Source organism: Triturus cristatus, chromosome 4_2 (assembly GCF_964204655.1).
Source record: "Triturus cristatus chromosome 4_2, aTriCri1.1, whole genome shotgun sequence".
Lineage (NCBI taxonomy): Eukaryota > Metazoa > Chordata > Amphibia > Caudata > Salamandridae > Triturus > Triturus cristatus.
Window position 1 is genome coordinate 252,504,463 of NC_140586.1, and position 19,888 is coordinate 252,524,350.

A 19,888-nucleotide genomic window follows, 5' to 3' on the forward strand; every position below is an offset into this window, starting at 1 on the left:
GTTTTGTTCCCAGACCAATCATCCTCTTCCAGTCAGGACAGTAATCTCCTAGTTATTATGGTCTCTTGCATCACCATAGTCCCCCATGTCCGGCTCCACATGCTCCTTTCTGCAGGAGTACCTTTCAGTCTAGTGGTTACAAGCGGAGGGTCACTGGGAGGATCTTGTGTTGGTGAAGGCCTCTAACCTCAAAAAAGGCGCAACCGTGGCCTTTTTGGGCAATATGCTGCTAGCTGACCTGTGCAAAGCGGCACCTGGTCAACCTGCCACGTGTTCACTAAACATTATTGTGTGGATATCCTACCACCTTAAACAGGCTTTTGTTTGGCAGACAATGCTAAGAACTTTGTTCAACATCTTCATCATCCAGAGGACAGCTACTGCTTATAGAGGGTATAGCTTTAAGGTTCATGCACAGCATGTGTATTTACAGCCACACATGCTACAAACGGAAAATATTATTTATGCTGTAAGCAGCCCACTCACCTCCCCGGATCCTTGTCTGCTGCAGATCTCTCCTCTTGCCACATACTTTCTTACACTCACAATATGCATGGTCATCATGCTACCTTTGCTCACCAATCCATACTTACACTCACCTACGGTGAGGAAAACCATCTAACATGGAGTCTGTGCCAGTGTACATTGTCCATAGAAGGAGTTCATGTATCCTGCGACTCAAAAGATGTTTTTGAAAATAAACATCTACACACACATAACCCTAGCTAGGGGGGAACTAGAGGGCACGGGGTGTTCAGGGTGAGCTGGCCTCCAAGTTCAATATGTACACACAAAAGAAGCTACCCTGAATAATTCTCTGATTCTATATGTGAAGATAGGCACACTACACTTGATTAAGTGGCGTGCAGAGCATCTCAAAACATGTGAAGGACTGTCCTCGCATACCACCAGGTGTCATGCTTCATCATTGGCAGTCCTCACTCTCTAGCAACTGTTTGGTAGAGAGCGGGCCTTCACCTGGAGACAGGGTGGCACTTCTAAGAAATAAGTCGGGCCCATGATAAAGTGAGAGGTTAAAAATCAATGCAAACGGCAAATACAATTTATTTGTTAGGTGTTTGCTTGATATTAAAAATAAAGCGTGGAGAAATTGGGGGTTAGTACCCCATCCCCATCAGTGTCGTCAACATGTTTCTGCAGTGTAGGCCCAGAGGGTCCTTGGCATTCATCAGGACGAAATATATGGACTCCTATCTAATCTCCTCCGATTTAGATGTAACCACCATGTAGACCTTTGTCATTCTCTAAGAGGGCTTGCTCAAGCGTGTGTATAGAATCAGAAAAATTGCATCATGCATATTAACAGAATTACTCATGTGGATGTGAAACACGTGTCACTGCAAACGTGGCGCACATACATATTGCAAATATACAAGTACTGTGAGACCAGCTCACAATCTTACCCAAAGTCAGGGGCTGGAATGCCTTATGGGAAGGGGGGCTGAGGGAGCCCTGTAGTTACACTCTGAAAACAGAGTAGGGAGAAATAAAAATAGATATTTGTGAAGTAACAAAATTGCACACAAGTTCTTTCATCATTCACGTAAAACAGAGTTCTGAGATATGAAGCCCTGGAGTCTCAAGCATACCCCACAACCACACCCTTACTGCCTCAAGGTGCGTCCCTCAATGATATCCAAAAATGTCCTCTCCTCTTCCCCGCTGGTGGCAGAGTGAGCGGGGACGTGCTGTTTTTATAGGTGCTGTGTGTTTGGTAAACGAGGAAAAATTAGATTAATTGGCGGCATGCGGTGCTTGATTAGAAGGCTCAAGATCCGGTGTCCACGTAATTGCCTGGATGTTGCGTGCTATTTTGATCAGCTGTTGCTTTTTTGTTAGCGGGACACGTGACCGCATAAGGAAAAAGCCTGTCAACAAAAGGATCCCATGATGCGAGTTGGATTTGTCTGAGTGCTGTGTCATAGTAACAGATGACCAGCGGTTGCATGTCCCGTTTGGGATAACCTGACGGCAGGACGAGGGCGTGGTTCAGGTTTGCGCATGCATTTTGCTGCGCTGGCCGAGTTGTGGGGTAGAGTTGAAAGTTACCCATCTGTGAGTTTCAACTTCAGGTGATGCGGTTCAAGAACGGACAATGTGTTCATAATTTTTACAACACTATTTTGGAGTGCACTAAATATAATTTCAACGGTTTGTTTATCATTCAAGGTATTTGAGCGCATTTATTCACTCAATATTTTGGAGTGCCCCAAAATAAAAATAAAACAATGATATTACGGTTTTTCTAGAAATTGCGAGAATATTATAAATGGCGGAGCGATATTGATGTACATTAATAACTCGCAGGGTGTCATAGTCTGTTGATCCATCACGTTTGCCACTTATCATGAGTAGTAATGGGTGAAAGGTTGCCAGGAACTGCAAATGTATCGCCATCGCTGTTGGCCGCTGTATCGCACAATTTTGCAGCCAGGGTCTATCATCGTTTAGGCCGGATTCCCATGTATTAAGGCGGTACACCCAATGTTGTTCCCAAGTGTGAAGTCTTTATTGTATATTTGAGATGTTGGGCTCATTTTCTCGATGACCACCCATTCCAGATCTCTATCCTTGTGACCTTTTTCAAGGTAGTGACGTGTCAGTTTAGTGTTGTTTCTTCTACATCGAAACTTTCAAACATGAGGAGGCTGTTTTTGTCCGTTGTCTTGTTATGGACTCTTGTCTTAATTCCATCATGATCCAGTGTTATGCCGAGGTCCAAGAAAACTGCTTTGTGTTTGTTGATAGAGTATGTGAACTTGAGGTGTTCACCCACTCCGCAAATTCTATTGCTTGTTGTTCATTACTGTGCCAGATTATCAGAACATCATCGATGTATCTTTGCCAAAGCTTCAATTGTTGCCTGCAGGGATTTTCCGGGTTGTATATATGGTCAACCTCAAATTGATGTACATAGAGGCACGCCATACTAGGAGCAAAGGTGCTCCCCATAGTCGTGCCCCGAATCTGATGGTATATGGTGTCCTCATACTCAAAAACATTCTCAGTTAGTGCCATTTCTGTATGCTCCTGAATGAAATTGCGTGGGGTCAAGAATTGTCAGTCCCTCCCTTGTAGGATGTGTTCGACCACTGACAGTGTCCGTCTCTGTGGATTTCTTGTGTAGAGCCTCTATGTCCATTGTGATGACCCAGTCTTGTGTGGGGTGGATTTCCATATCTCTGAGTAGACATAAGACATCTTTAGTGTCTTTCAGTTATGAGGCTGATGTCTGTACAATGGGTTTAAAGAAGCAGTCACAAAACTGTGAGAGTGGTTCTAATACGGATCCGATGCCAGATACTATGGGTCTCCCGCTGGTGGATCCTTATTCTTGTGTATCTTGGGCAGGATGTAGAATCTTGGTGTGCGTGGGGTGTCACCCATGAGAAATTCCGCTTCGTGCTTAGTGATCCAGTCATTCAACAGACCCTCCTCAACTAAGATTTTTATCTTGTTGGGAAGTCTCTGGGTCGGGTCGGTCGTTTTGATCTCATAACTGTTGCGATCGGACAATAGTCGAATACACTCAGTGTGGTATTTGTGTTTGTCCATGATGACAATAGCTTCGCCCTTGTCTGCCAGTTTTATAATCAGTTGTTTGTTCCTTTTTAAAGTTTCCACAGCTGTTTTTTCTCCTCGCTTCAAGATCTGGAAGACCTTGTTGTGCAGGCAGTCAATAGCTTCCACTTCCTTCAAGGCAGCCTGTTCAAATGCCAGGGTGTGGCATGGGATGGATTGTGGGGGGGGATATGAATGTATTTTTTTTTCTGAGACCCGTATTGGCTTTCACCTGGTGCTTGTTGGATTCTTTATCTTCAAAAACGTTCTTCAACTTGATTCTTCTAAAAAATTGTGCCAATTCTACATGTAGTTAGAAGAGATCACTTCTTGGTGTTGGTACGAATCCCAGTCCCTTCGAGAGGACCCCTTCATCCTGTGTAAGTGTATGGCTGCTTAGGTTGAAAATAAACAACCTGCAAATGTCAGATCCCAACACTAGATGGCAGGAGTATGTGAATCTACAGCATTACATGCTACGAACAGATGCTTATGATCCAGCGAAAAGCCAGGATAAACATTTCACAATCCACGTATCATTCACAATAGGCCCATATACACATTTAGATTTCCTGACTGTTTCGCTGGCGTCAAGTTTTTTTTTTTTTTATCTGAATCATTTGTACAGATTCACAGTGCAAACTCCATCAACTTTCATGGGAGAGAAAAATTTATTTATCAAATAACATACACAAATGCATCAACAATCTCAACGCATTAGGAGTGATAGATGAAGAGACAAAACATAGTATCTCATTCTTTACAATGAAAATGTAAATTCACGACAGAATTCTATTTACCTGAGAGTAGAATGGGAAACCCAACCCCTGTCCAGAAGGGTTAGTGGAGGTCACCTGATAAAGTCAGGAGACAAAGACCGTAGGACAGGTGCAGGATGGGTTTATACTTACTGCACTTCTCTAGAACCCAACGCACAGGAGCACAACCCTCTTACACTCTCTCCCTCCTCGATATTCTTCCGCAAAACTTCAATCTAATCAGGCTGTCTTTCAGTATTGAATCTTCCCAGTCTGTTCTTCTTAGTAGCAGTTCTCGCCTACGCCTCACTCAGCATCAACGACTCTTCTTAGCAGCAGTAGCTCAGCTCTCTAGCTTAACCCCTTCGGTGCTCATGACGGAATGGTTCCGTCATGACCCACGGTTGAGCTGTGCTCATGACGGAACCATTCCGTCATGACCACGCCCGCGCAAGATTCCGCCAGCACAGCGGTGGAATCTGCGCAGCATCGAAGGGGTTAACCTTAAGTCACTCAAATTATATCATTTAATTTTGCATTTCCCACCCTCAAAGGTTGCAAATGTCTGTGAATCCTGAACTGTGATTGTGCCGGGGCAGGGGAGTTGTCATCACCTCATGCGGTCATCCCAAAATCCATAACTAATTCTTTGTTTAATAAACCCTTCCCACTTAATTTATTCAACTCTCATGACACTGTCTTTTCACATACATCTCACACAATAGATAGATACAATTTTTATATAATTTCTTCAGTTGAGGATCTTTTCTCAAGCTCTCGTTCTTGGGTTATGGCAGACGATCAATGTACCGGTCAGCGGGTCACTCCGGGTCTCCAATGCGCAGACTCAACTTGCATTATGTTTCTCCCGCCATCTTACTTTCAGCTTAGCATATCAGGCCCAAAACGTTCACTATTGACGAAAGAATCATAAACAGATGTTAATTTCTCAAATATGTTATTATCACGGTTTACCTCCCTCCCTGGAGTTTGCCGCTCCCTTGCTGGCTGGGCAGCGACAGGCCTAAGACCGCGACGGAGTAAACTCCCGCCCCCCCTACTGCATACCCCTGGCGCCCCCTACTTCCACCCTACATGAGACTGCTGCCGGGCAGCACTCGCTGTGCAACTATGGCGGGCACACAGGGACTGCTGCCGCCACAGTCTGAAGCAACGCGTACGGTGGCCGGCTGCGGGCCCGGATGGGAAGGCATGGCCACTCCACTCTACCCAGCCGCTCCCTCTCTGACGCAGAGGGGCGCCCTACACATAGAGGCAATGGGTGCGAGCACCGGCGCTATGGGATCCCAGCTATCCTGACAGCCCCCTTCCCCCCCCCCCCCCCCCCCCCTCTGCCCTGCTGCTTCCCGCGTATATCGCATGGTCCCGCTGTGCCCCTCTCGACAGTTGATGCCCTCTCCCGCTCCAACGCAGAATGATCTCCTCCTCCCTCCCCCCCCCCCTCCCCCTTGATCCCGCCTGAGTTTACGACCCTAACCTCGATTCCCCCTATTGCCGCACATGCATAAGGAACAGTTTGTTTACTGGTTAAAGTTCCCTGACCGGATCCCTACCTAACCGCAGATGACAGGCGAAGGCTGCGCCGTCCGGCGCCTCCGAGGCGCTACCCTACCTAGCGCGCCCCGCTTACTGATGATAAGGCAGCGATGGCGCACGCTCCCTGCGAGGGACAGATACGCCTGGAAAGTGTAGAAAGCTCTTGCCCAGAGCGCACTGTGTTGCATACCAGGTGTGCCCAGACACTTAGCGGCTTGAGGGGCACAGCGCTGGAGGGACGGATGCGCGCCACGTAGCACACACACAGACTTGAACTGCGAGGCTGCAAGCTGGACTTGCCGGATATGTGTTGCCATATATATGCCACAGTGAGCTATACCGAACAGTCCTTGTCGCGCTCCAGTCTACACTACGAACACAACGCTGGCGCCAAGCTGCCCGGAGGCCTTTACACTTGGGGGTAACCGCGGTGTCCTGTACGACTTACGCCAAGGGCCTGGGTGGCAACCGAAATGGCCCCGGTGTGGGCTGGAACAAAGCGCCACCCTCTATTGCTGACAATGCGCATAAGGAACACCACAAACACCGAAAAACACCACAGGCCTACCTGTTAACAATGTACGCACCTTATTCCTGTAAAAAAAAAATTTAAAAAGTCACCCTGCACAACGCCGCTGGACCTCCGGGTTGCCGGCTGAATGGCTGTGTCCTACCATCTGGAAACGTGTGCTTATTGTCTAACTGATTCGACACCTTGGCTGGTGACTGTACATTGTAAGAGGATGCAACTGCGAATAATGAAGGTTTTTCAAAAAAAAAAAAAAAAAAATCACGGTTTACCTCCCCCTTCTACTCTATCCCATGTTATTTTCTTCTTTGTTAGGCAAAGCGTTAGCAGTGGAAAAACTTATTTTAAAATCCAGGCAAGCATATGCCAGGCATGTGGTACTTCGAGACCGACAGCAACTCTTTGGGCATGTGTGAGAGTTTTCTGCTCACAAGGGTTAATCACATGGTTATTTATAAAGGACGGGTTCGCGCATGCGCAAAGCGATTTTCGGTTTCAAGCGGGATTTCAGTTATTTAGCAAATTATTCTTTGTTATTTAAGCAAGCAGAAACCCTTTTCCCCATGTATGAATATCGTATGTAGGTTAATTTTCTTTTATATCCCTTTTTCTACGTATTAGTACATGTTAACGAGAGGTTGATTTGAGCGAGTTTCTTTGTCTTTGAATCCTTGCTCCATCACTTATATGGTAAATAACAATTTTCTGTTTTAACTGGAGAAGCACGTTGGCCAAACATTGTTTAGGATAAAATCGTTAAAGTGCTGTGCTTCAAACTATGCTTTGTTTCTTAACTGGTGCAATTAGTTTGTAACCCCATCTATGACTACCGGAAGTGAACTCCGACAGGCTGTTTATTTTAAATGTGCACAAATGCCTGCGAAGAGTGAGAAATCCACAGATTAGTCACAATTAAAGAACCATGTTCTACGCAATACAAATATGTAGGAGTATTGATGAAATGTTTACATATATGCGAAAATAACAGCGGTATGACTGCAATCATTTGGCTATGGGTTAATCAGGGACATATGGCTTGTCTTTTTACCTTAGGAAGGGAGTTCCATTTAACCAGCTGTTGCATGCTACTGTATATTAGTGTTGGTCACAACATTCTCATACTGAATGTGCGTGGTCCGTTATACAATGCTGTTAACGTGAATGACTGTGAAAAGTAAATAGAAAATATTGGATATGTTTGAGGGCACAGTTTGCTACTGTTTTTGTTGCAGAGTTGAACAGGTGCAGATACAGTCACAAAGTCCCAGACATTATCCTCTACCAAGTGTGCACCTGTATTATGTTGTGCAGTGAATAGGTATGCTTTTGTACTGTGTCCTGGATGGGTTTGTCCCCTTCATGTCTCATATTCATGTATTGAGACCTCTGGGAAGAGGAGGAACCCACAATCAAAGCTCATTGAAATTCATTAAAAGTCTCATACTCACCTGCAGTATTTTCCTTAGTTTTCAGGAACTGATGAGCGGCCTTGCTATCATCTTTATCTTCTGCACCCCAACTATCCTTCTGTGCTTTTGGACCTTTTCAATAGTACAGCAGCAGTGACCACAACAGCTGGTGAGTATGTCCAGAGAGTGAGAAAAATCAATCCATTGAGAGACGCTCCCATAGTTGAAAACCCTGGAGAAATTCAGTGTAACTGAACAGCCTGGACTTTCTTCCCAGAATAAAATATAATGTGATTTAGCACTAGGTCTTTCTTGTTCTCCTGACTATTGTTAATTCATGTCTCTGCGAGTAGCAATGTATCTTCAATTCTGTACAATTTGACAGTTTTCAGATTTTTCAAACTGCAGATTACTCACCTTGTGAATACCTTTAGACACCAGACTGCAACCGTAGAATGTTTTCTGCGATTCCCTTGTGCGTCATTAGGTGTCATAGTTCAACTGCATTGACTTTGTCCTGCCCCAGATATATTCTCCATACCTGCGCTCTGATGTCACTTTATTTCTTTTTGCACCTTTGGACGTAGATCCAGAGTTCACTCCTTTTAACTTTTTTTTTGGACAGGATATTTGTGGTCGGAAATTCCCACACATTGATCAATGGAATATGTCCCCTCTGAAAACTACTGGATTTAAGCCTTGCAGGGACTATCACAAACAGATATCTGTGATAGACCCACACAACAGTTATATCTCTGGAGGCGGGGTTCATCACATGACTGAAAGTCTTGCGACGTCTTGTTCCAGGATGAACCCCAAGGCTGTCCGGGACGGTGAAGCCAAGCTCTACATCACTGAACACGTCGGAAGGCACATAAGAGTTGATTCCAGTCGAAGTAGAGAATACCGATCTGTTCCCCCTCCAGAGGGTAAGTCCAAAACAACGTATAAACAGTTGAAGCACGACTCCCCACTCCTCCTGCCACTCATCAGGATAAGTCATGTGGACATCAAGGTGCCTCTTGCTCTTGGTCCCAGTCTTCTACAGTGGACCCAATCCCACACCTTTTCCCAACCCAGTCCAAATTCTTGGGCCCATCGAGGTTGGCGCAACAAATTGAGGCCTTCATGGAGGCTGTGTTACGCATCTTTGGCACTCTTCCAGCTACCTCTGTCGTGCCTTCTGGCCCGAAGGATCTGAGGATGCCTTCGGTAGGATTACCATTGGTGGATCTGTCCTCAACATTGTCTGTGCTTACTGACTCTACTGCAAGGTTCACCCGGACTCTGGGGCCGATACTCATCCCGACTAAAAACCTGGCTCTTAGATCATTGTTAGTCCTCACATGCCAGAACTGACTGTGGAGTAAGAACCTATTTTTCTGTCACTCAGAATCAAATTTGACATGACCTCTCCCAAAGTCACACCCTCCCCAACCTTAGGCAGAACAAATTCAGACTGATTCTGGTACAGAGGGAATTCTGTCTGTACCTCGACCACTCCAGATTCCATTTGTTTCAGATTCAGAAAGTCAGCATGATGATGGAGATAACTGGGCTGATGCATCCAACTACTATGATGACTAAAACCTTGTCTTGGACCTTCAGGAAGGCCAGTGACCTAGACACTTCTCCAGGTACTGAGTTGAACACCCCCGCCTCCCCCCCTACACCCGCACTCAAATCTCGTCCCGCTGCAACCTCCCCTCTGGCGCTTCCATAGAGGAATCTGCCTTGTTCACAGAAGTAATCAGAAGGGCGGCTGAGGTGCTGGACGGGTAATCTACCATTACTTCGAGGCCACTACTAAGACTTACCATTACTACGCATTTTTTACTTAGCAGAATCTTTTACTTCGCATGCTTTAAGTTCGCATGCTTCTACTTCGCATATACCGTTACTTAGCAAAGTCAATTACTTTGCTGACTATTCACATTGTTGTTTGGAAAAGGAGGCGCTTCCGTTTCCAAACAACGACGTGCAGCTCTGACTACGCCTGAAGCAGGAGAAGCGAGGAAGCACGGTGAAGCGAGGGACCACAAGGAGAGAAAGGTAAATGGGGCAGTGTCGTTTTTGGGGTCATGCAGGGGGTTGTCTTTTAGGTTTTAGGGTTGTGTTTATGTAGTGTAGAGTAGTGTATTTGGGTTTAGGGTAGTGGTCGTGCAGGGGGTCATCTTTTAGGTTGTAGGGTTGTGTGTGTGTAGAGTATTGTATTTGGGTTTATGGTAGTGTTGTGGTGTTTGTGTAGTATAGGGTAGTGTTTTAGGGTAGTGTAGTGGTGTTTGGGTAGTTTAGGGTAATGTAGTGTTTGAGGGTAAGGGTAAAAGTCAAAAATACGTAGAAGTTGTATACTTAGTAATCTACTACAAAATATTTAGTACTTTTAAATGCATTTGCGAACTAAAAGCATGCGCACCTAAATCTTGTGTAGTAATGGTATTTGCGATGTAAAAACATCGTAGTAACAACTTGCAAAGTAATGGTCTGCTAAGTAACATCATTTATTTGCTGTACCTTCAACTTCCATCAGTTTGAGTCAAGACTAATGTCTACCCAGTGATTTAGCAGGATCTTTGAATGTTAGGGCAGATTAACTCAGCCGATGTTTCATAGTGGATCACGAATGGCAATTACACTCCGAGGTGGCACGGAGTATCATCCATCAATGGTGAGAACCCTGGCTCGATCTTTTTCCCACCGCCAACAACGGGCAGTGCTCAAGCTTTTGCACGTTGGAGTTCCAGAGGTGACTCTCCTTCTGCGGCCCTTTCTGAGTAGAATGGCGCTTGAGACTCCTGTATCCCTTCCCACCTTTACCTCTCCTGCTCAAAGTTCTAAAGAATATCAGGCATCTTATTGGTTCCTGATTGGGCCTGGAGATTGCTTTATTCCAGAACATCCCATGTGAGCATCTGTTCACCAATCGGGCTGCTGCTTCTGGAAGAACTTTTGTCTCAGCAGCAGGAAAGAGTCCTACACTCTGGCCTGCACTACCTACGCCTTCATGTGTGGTGATTGAGCGGCAACAGCTGACTGCTTTCGATTTCCATCCCAAGGTTGTAGATGTTTACTTGGCAGCCAGACATCCATCCGCAAAAGTCATTTAATATGGATGTTGGAAGAAGTTTGTGTCTTGATGTAGTTCTCGGTGGATAGAGCCTCTGCAGGCCAAATTGTTGGAATAATCCAACCTTTAGCCCAGCAAGGACCCGCTGTGGCCACTGTTAAAGGTTATATGTAGCCTTTGTCAGTCTCTTTACATTTGCCAGATAAACCACAGTTGTTTATATCACCTGTTGCATGTGTTTTCTGAAAGGGTTACCCAGCATATTTTCACTCTTCCGGCATTCTTTGCTCCACCTCATTCCTTGAAAGAGGAAGAAAAATTCCATAATTTGGATCTCAAAAGAGCTTTGAGCTTTTGCATCAATCGCACCAAAGACCATCGGATGGACACTCCGCTCTTTGTGGGGTCCTTAGGAGCAAAGACAGTGCATGTAGAAAAGAATAATTTCAAGGTGGATACTTCTCTGCATAAAAATCTGCAACAAACTGGCTAAGAAGCAGGCCCGAGGACTTTATGCCTCAGTCCACCAGAGCCAAGGCTGCTACCACTTTGTAAACATGCAGGGTTGCCGTCTTGGACATCTGACAGGTTGCAAAGTGGGCCTCAGTTCATACGTTCACAAAGCACTACTGTTATGATTGCCAAGGCTGTCAGGAGGGACTCTGCCCATTCGATCCTGCAGGACTTTTTGGTCTGAGCCATTCCAAAGACCCACCACATTGGGGGGTACTGCGTTGGTATGTGATCTCAAGGTGAGGAATCTACGGCTAGAAGTATCCATCAGTAGCACATGGTACTTACCTTTGGTAACGCTCTTTCTGGTGGATATTGTATCTAACCACAGAGTCCTCACCGACTCCCCGTTCTGTGGAATGGACTTTTTCCATCTTAAAAGGGCTCAATTTAGAGATCTGCTCACTTTCAAATCTGATCAAGATAAAGAAGCTGGCACCAGTATGGTGAATGTATACGTTTCCAGCGTCACTTCTGGGGTGGGATGGAGCTACACGACCCCACCTACGTGCTTGGAAGGGAGTTGCTGAAAAAATTCCCTGCATCCAGTCTGGCGCCCAGGGGTATTCACAAAGTGAGGAATCTGTGGTTAGATGGAGTATCCACCATAAAGGGCATTACCAAAGGTAAGTAACTTGTTGTTCTATAGCTTTATTAAGGCATCTACAAATACTGCAAAACCTAATGTCTCACATGTTCATCCAGACAAGAATTGGCCTAGGTTAACTGGATTGTAGTATGGTGGGCTTAGAGGAGCTTCCCCTGCTTGTCATTCATGACTACTGGGTGATTCAAGCACCTAATAGTCAATATCCACCCCTTACGCCCTTCAGACATCAAGCATTGTGCAAAATAAGTACTTGGGGGCAATCCTCACCCCAATGTTAGAGGAGGCGGAAACTCTGGCCCTAGACGAGGAGCTAACACTAGCTGAGGTCCAAGAGGCGGTGACAAAGCTGCGCCCCGGGAAGACCCCTGGTACCAATGGGTTGCCCGTGGAATTGTACAGAAGATATGCGGATACTCTCTGTCCCCACCTCCTCGGGTTCTTTCTAGACGTCCAATCGGAGGGGATTCTCCCCCCGGACCTGCGGATGGCTACTATCGTGGTCATATATAAGGAGGGCAAGCCCCGCGTTCAATGTGGGTCTTATAGACCCATCTCTCTACTGAACTCGGAAGTCAAGATCTTGGCCACCCTACTAGCGACCTGCCTCGTGGGTGTGATCGGGAGTCTGATTCACAAAGATCAATCAGTATTCATGCCGGGTAGATCTACCAGACTGAACCTCAGACGCACACACAATTGGCTTATGGAGGTATGCAACCGTTTGAGCCTAAAGGTGTTTGTCACTGGACGCAGAAAAGGCGTTCAAAGCGGTCAACTGGCACTTCCTCGACACCACTTTGGCCAAATTTGGACTAGGGCCGAAATTTTGAGGCTGGGTGGCACTTTTATACAAACGGCCGACGGCCACGGTGCGTGTCAATGGTCGGTGCTTGTCTATCAAGAGAGGGACGACACAGAGCTGCCGCCTGTCGCCCCTGCTCTTCGCGCTTACTCTGGAGTCCCTGGCCTACTCTATTAGACTACATCCCTCAATTCGGGGCTTCCACATCGCGCCTGCTGAAGTGGAGAAAATCTCTCTTTTACGTGGACGATCTCCTGCTGTACATCACATACCCTGAGACGACCATACCGGTCCTCTTTGATTTGATTACCGAATATGGACAACACTCAGGGTACAAAATTAATTGGAATAAATCCACGACATACTGTCCGACTAAGGCACCACTAGACTGTTATCTACCTTGAGAATTGTGAGTTGTTGAGGGGCTTTAAGTATCTAGGTATATTTGTTACGCCCCACGGGGAGGTGTGTAGACTAGAGAACCTGGACGTTGTCCTGGGCAACTTTAAGGCCGACATAGAGAGATGGAAGGACCTTCCTCTCACCCTGCTTGGTCGAGCGGCATTCTTTAAAATGATCACTCTGCCACAACTCTTGTATGCCCTCCAAAACGCATCCCATCTTTTTCCTAGGGCTATTTTTACTGAGATAGATGGCAAAATTAGATCACTAGTATGGCAGGATGGGCACCCCAGAATCGCGATACAGACATTGCGGCGCAATCCATACAATAGCGGGATTGCACTCCCTGATATAGAGGCTTACTATTGGGCATCCCACCTGATCTCCGTATATGAATGGCCACACAAACGTAGAGACCACCCCACACTCGCAGGGTTCGAGACCTGGGACCTCCTTGGAATCTCCACGATAGGGGACATAGTTGAACAAGAATTGGCATAGCCAATAAGTCTCGCCTTTGGGACCTTATAAGTGTTTAGCCATGCAACAGTTTATGTTGTTGCACCAAGGATATTGTGCTGGATAACTAAACACTTATAAGGTCCCAAAGGCGAGACCTACTTTGAATGTATCTATGAGAAAATCGAGAGCAGCTTATTGTAAGAAAGGCAACTTAGTTACATTTCTCAGCAGCAGAAACAGAGTTAGGTAGATTTATTGCTTAAAGCATGTCAAAGGTGACACATCCCATCCGGACAGTCAGCTATAAAAACATGAAAGATGTATCCGACTAAATCAGATTTGTGTAATGCTACATGCAGGTCTTCGCGCTCTGCGCTTCTCATCCTAACGCTTTCTTGTAAGTGTTATGAGGAACTAATGTCATGCTGTTCGTTTGGTTGAAAATCAGATGACGAAATGCTGAGCCGCCTTGCCTGTTTAGCAGTAAGTCAAAGAGCAGCATTTTAACTAGACCGCTAGTATCTGCTAAACAGTTTGAGTTTTGTTGCTTGCCAGTGACCCTGATTAATTTAATCATCACCACAAGTGAACACATTCAGAGTGCAAGAATATTAATAACAGCCACTCTTGATGTGTCAAAGTAAGGATACTTGTAGGAGGGTAGGTGACCCCACAGACACGGGCCGTGGTGTCAGTGGTTATATAAGTGAGCAGTTAGAGCCACAGTTAGCAGTGGTTTCCTACCGAAAAAAATGATGCAGGCGGTTTTTTAACAAACTTAATACTTATCGGATCTCTTATACGGTCAAAGCTGCATTCCACCATCTGATTAGCGTTAGTCACCAGTAGCAGCTGGTGATCTTTGAAATTGGCGGTAAATGAATAAACTATGTCCATGCTTGATAGGTCCGCTCGCGCCCTAAACAGCAGTACAGACGATCAAAGTCCACCCTGCAAGTGGGAATAGGTGGATTGTTAATAAGCTACATATAATATCAGCTTCTTGCTCGATGGGTGCGAAGGCGGTTGGTGTAAAACATCCTTTGCAGTTGGCAGTCTTCAATTGACAACGTCAAGGTTGAAATTTGAGTGTGACATTATGCCATCAATTTGAGGTTTTGCTTTAAACTCTGTATTTTGCGTATGATCACGCTTTACACGCACCTTTACGGAGTAAGAAACCTAATGTAAGTAGGGTCTTCAGAGAGAGGGGCCTTGCAATGATAGTAATTTGTTTACTCCTGCACTTCATAGATATTGGTTTTATTCTTGTTTTTGTGTTTTGAACTCTACTGTGTTTTAATTCACCTTATTATTAAGTTGCATGGCTTCCATAAATAAAGAAATGCAAGGAATATCCTAAGACAAATCAGCTTGGAGTTCTAACCACAAAAAAATTATAACTTAACAATGCCATCTGCTGCTGTGAAGGATTGCAACGAGATCACGTTTTGTTCTCCTGGTACAATCTAGGCGTGATTCCACTCGGGGCAGGGTGGCAACTCATTGGTAGCGCAACATCTACATGAAATAGCAGAGCTGCAGAGGACGTTAATGTTGAAGTGATGAAATAATCTAGGTTTTACAAACCGTGGGGCTTAAGCAGTTGCAGTGGAGCTCCTTTCAAAATAAATGGAGTGTACACGCGCCTTCTGTTTTTCGGTGAACAAATGAATCAGTAAAGCCCCCTTAACTCAACAAGTATTCTTAGAGGAAATCACGTAGGCACTTACTGCAGCACCAACGCCGATTACAAATAAACACATGCATTATGTGGAGTTCGTGAGATAGAACATCAGTCTGCAGTCGGGGAAAGTTACGAGGGAAAAGAAGTGTACAATACTTCGAAACTGCAGAGCTACTTTGCAGTCAGGGCTTTGTGGGATGAATGAACTCTGGGGTCTCTCTATTTGCGTGGTTTCAAACACCTAAGCTAACAAGCATTGGGCGCACGCGCGAGACGCGATATGTGGGGGTGGGAGGGGGGAGAAGCAAAAGAAAACAAGCCCGGGAGTTGTGTGCACGCGCAAAAAAAAAAACACGCGAGTGGTGCGCATGAAAGAAGGAGAGGCCAGGGCGCTGAAAGCTGCCGGCTGCGCGTGTGTGAACGCAAGCGCTAGGCCGTGTGAGAGCATTAAAAGCCCTAACTAAATGTCTCGCAGGGCAGTGCATGTGCTGGCTCAGGCGAGACCTAAAAAGGGGAGCTTAAAACATGGACTAAATTTAAGCAAGAATATAATATGGCTAACTCCCAATTCATTAAGTACGCACAATTGCGATACACGTGGCGAGTGGAGAACATACCCCCCACCATGAGCAACTCCCGGAATATGCCCCCTTTGGAAGGTAGGCTCCTACAGGAGGAACTTATCGGTAAAGCGGTCTCCCTCACATATAAAACCATCAATAATAATCTTCCCGATGGGTTGCTAGGTCTCCGAGCAAGGTGGGAGAGGGATGTGGGGTCCATGGAGGATCTCGATTGGGAGGTGGCATTGATGCACCCCAGGGAGGTGACCATAAAGGCTCGACTTTGACTCATTCAATTCAAAATATTGCACCAAACGTACTATGATAGGGATAGACTTCATAGGATGGGGAGAGCAGAGTCGCCGCTGTGTCTGATGTGCGAGGTCACCAACAGTGATTTTTACCATATGATCTGGGCATACCCCACTCTCCGGCCATACTGGACACAGGTGATTGGCTTATTAGGAACGGTCTTAGGAGTAACATTGCTGATGGAACCCAAATTTGTGCTCTGGGGGATCCCAAGCGAAGTGGACGTAACTAGAACTCAGTTGACTTTTGCCTCTTTGGGGCTGGTGGTGGCCAAACGGGACATAGCTAGGAACTGGGGAGTGGCCGACAGACCGTCCATCCAGGAATGGACTATGAGGGATGGACTTGTACATGACAGCCGAGCAACTCACATATCGTAGTAGAGGGTGCTTGAGAATATTCCACAAGATTTGGGACCCCTGGAGAAAACACTTTGGGTTGGATATGGGGAGCGAAACGCAACAGACCACCGGACACATGACACAGGAGACTCAGACAGAGACTTGAGTCCTAACGTTTCAAAAGACTATTCTGCTACTTTACCAGCGACTGTTCCTTGGTCCAAGGCACAGTCCCTTTACTACGAGGACAGTTGCCACTGGCATGCACTGGCTTTCAATGGATCACTGGAAGGGAGGTGGAAATGGGTCCAATGATAATGACCATATCTGCAACGATTTGAGCTCTACTTCTGTTCATGTACCAAGCATGACTTCCTTAGTGCTGATTGTTCAGTTGTATAAAATAAAAAATACATTTAAAAAAAAAGTAGGAGGTATAACCACAAAGAGTGGGAACATAATAAAAAAAAAATATTTGTTTGGTGCCAAAAGAGCCTTTTAAAGGAACAACAGACTAGATGATGAAGTTCTATTTGCTTCTCGGCGTTTGGTGTCAAGGTATTTGTCACTGTAAGCTTCAGAGTGTCCTCCTCCTCCTCATCCTGTTTTTTGTTAAAGCACTCCCAATTTTGAAAGGGCATATCAAAGCACTTTGAGGTGGTGTTGGTTTTTTGCCATTTACATTATCCAACAAAAAGCAAGTTTTTTGTTCTTTCAGAATGACAGAAGTTCAATCTTAGTTCATCAGCAGCCTGTTTCACATAGTGCATGTCTGTGAAGGAATAGATCCTCCATCAGCCCTGACTTTTGATTACAGAAGCCAGCCAAATGTTTTTGGAACTTGACCTTTGTTGTCTTTCGAGATAGCATCTTTGGTTTTAGGTGGTTCCATAAATCACCTTGTGTGGTGGAGTAATGGTTTCCAACTTCACTCTGGGTTCCACAAGCAATCAGTGCAGTATACATTCTCTCTAGTGTGTATTGACCTCTCTCCTAACTTCCAAGTTGTTTATCACTTGTAGTTTCTTTAATGTCTCATGTTGTACCCACATTAATCTAGCATTCTTCCAAAGGCTGCTCTTGCTGCCCTATCTTGTTCTTGTAATAAGGGAATCACTTGTCTCAAGTGTTTCAGATTGGAATTTGCCGCACAGAAAATGGCGTCTTGAGGGCTACTGAAGTACATACCCTGTGTTTTCATGAACCCTACAGAGTAGTCTGTAAAAGTAAAGTGGTCAGTCGATCACCATCCAGAAGCATATTTCAGATATTCACATGAACCAAACAAATTATCTTCCATGTTTTTTCCTAATCTGCCTGTCCTCTCCAGCATAATCTAGCCAAATGGATATTTTCATGGTACTGTCAGTATGCTAATAACCCACTTCCAAGCAGACCCAGAGCCCATTCAACTAGACATAAATTAACAACTACCGCTCTTAGTTAAAGTATTAGAAATTGGTGATATTTGCAGCAGGACCATACGGAGATTCGTCTATTCCCTGGCCAGGCACTCTGATTTGGACTCTGACTCCAGTATGTACTAATGCATCAGGTCTCGGTGCTGAACATTTGAATTGAGACCTCGTTTGTCTTTTCACAAGATATATGTCCCTCTGCCCTCTTTCTTTCTCTTTTCTGAAATAACATGCGGAGCATATCAATAGGCACCACTCCTGCACACTGACATTGGTTCCTTTCTTTCCACGCCACCAGATACAGATCAGGAGCTCTCTCGTCTCTCAGAAACACCTTAAGATTTTTGTCCAAACCTCTTTCACTGTGCAAGGGATGTCACCCCCAAAAACCATAGGTTTTAAGCCCTGTAAGGACTGTTGCAATCAAGTGCCTGTGACAGATCCCTATCATGTGTTCTTGTAGTGTCCGGGTTTGAGGCACTACTCCAGGGCCTACTGTGACTGCGAGTCGATAAACCCAAAGGCCATCTGGGACTGCGAGGTGAAGCTTAACATTGCCAAGCATAAGGCGACTCCTCAACAGGACCAATCTGCTCTAGGAGTTTCCGAAACTTCTCCGGAAGCCAAGAAATCGAAGCATCTCGTCACTCGCTTTCTCTTGAGCAGGCACAGGGGCAGCACCATGGCTGTCGATCTCGCTTGACTTCGGAGCTGATCCTGCAACTAGCTCTGGCACAATCTGCGTTTCCCTCTAGCGTGTCTTCGGACCCCGAGTAGCTGAGAACCAGCAGTTTCACCCCGGACACCAGTCATAATGCCTCCAAATCCGATCTAGATTCCCCCCCGTCCCCCCCTGACCCACCCCCCCCCTCCCCCCCCCCCAGCACCATGGTCCACGCTCGTCCCTGGAACTTCAACACCAGTACGGAACCCATTAATGACAGATGAGAAAATACCCACAGTACTCTCCGAATTCAAATCTGCGCCGGTCTAACCTTGACCAAAGCTGCACCCGACGATTGTTGAGGTGCCGCTTCCCCCACTTGATCGGACGCCTCCACAAGTGAGAAACACAACCTAATTTCCCTTTTCAGCACAGACTCAGACAATGATGATGCGGGAGATGAGTTCACTCATCTCATCACTATCAAGATGACAGTTGGCATGATAACATGTTGAAAGCTGGTGGTCTTGCTACCTCCCCTGAAATGGGTCTTTCTCAACCCCTGGACAAGCCACTGAGCAATTTGCTTCCTTTGCCATGGTAATGCATAGGGCGGCCGAAGTCATTGACCACCAGCTCCCCACCATGGAGGTCAAGACTAATGTACTGACGGAACTGCTCTAGCTGGGGCACACATCCTCTGAGTCCCTTATACAATTTAATGAGGCACCAACAGATATTGGGGGCTTGGGCCAAAGCTTGCTCTGGCTCCCCAGTCTACAAACAAAATAGTGAGACGCCATCACCCTGCCCCGGGCGACCTTGCGTTCTTCTCTCATCACCCTTCTGCTGAAAGTTTAATGGTGCAGGTGTACGTGAGCAGATCTAACCCCAACACTCTTCCTGCCACTTCCCCCAATAGGGAGTCTAAGCGGGTGTAAACATTTGGGAAGCAAGTTTATTTCTTTCACCAAGCTGGCTCTCCAATCAGTCAACGCCAGATGCCTCTGGGACACTATTCCCATGCCCTTTGGGACTCAGTGGCTCAAGTCCTCCCTATTGTCCCTGAATCTCCGACCTGTACTTACGTGATGTGGCCAAGTTCACATTCCGCTGTGGCTAGGCACCAGTGACTCCATTCGCAGCCATGCACGGCTGTGATCATCTGGGCTCTCAGGCGATGTCCAGTTCTCCTTTATGGACATGCCCTTC

The 19,888-nt window shown here is 46.0% G+C and overlaps 1 protein-coding gene across 1 annotated transcript in view; it reads left to right on the top strand.

Annotated features, from left to right (window-relative positions):
• Positions 1 to 19,888, top strand: part of FAM234B (family with sequence similarity 234 member B) — a 276,924-nt gene that overhangs the window by 235,285 nt on the left and 21,751 nt on the right. Inside the window, exon 11 of the mRNA XM_085601440.1 lies at positions 7,893 to 8,004. Within this exon, the coding sequence (XP_085457566.1) occupies positions 7,893 to 8,004 (112 nt within the window). The remainder of the gene's footprint in view (positions 1 to 7,892; positions 8,005 to 19,888) is intronic.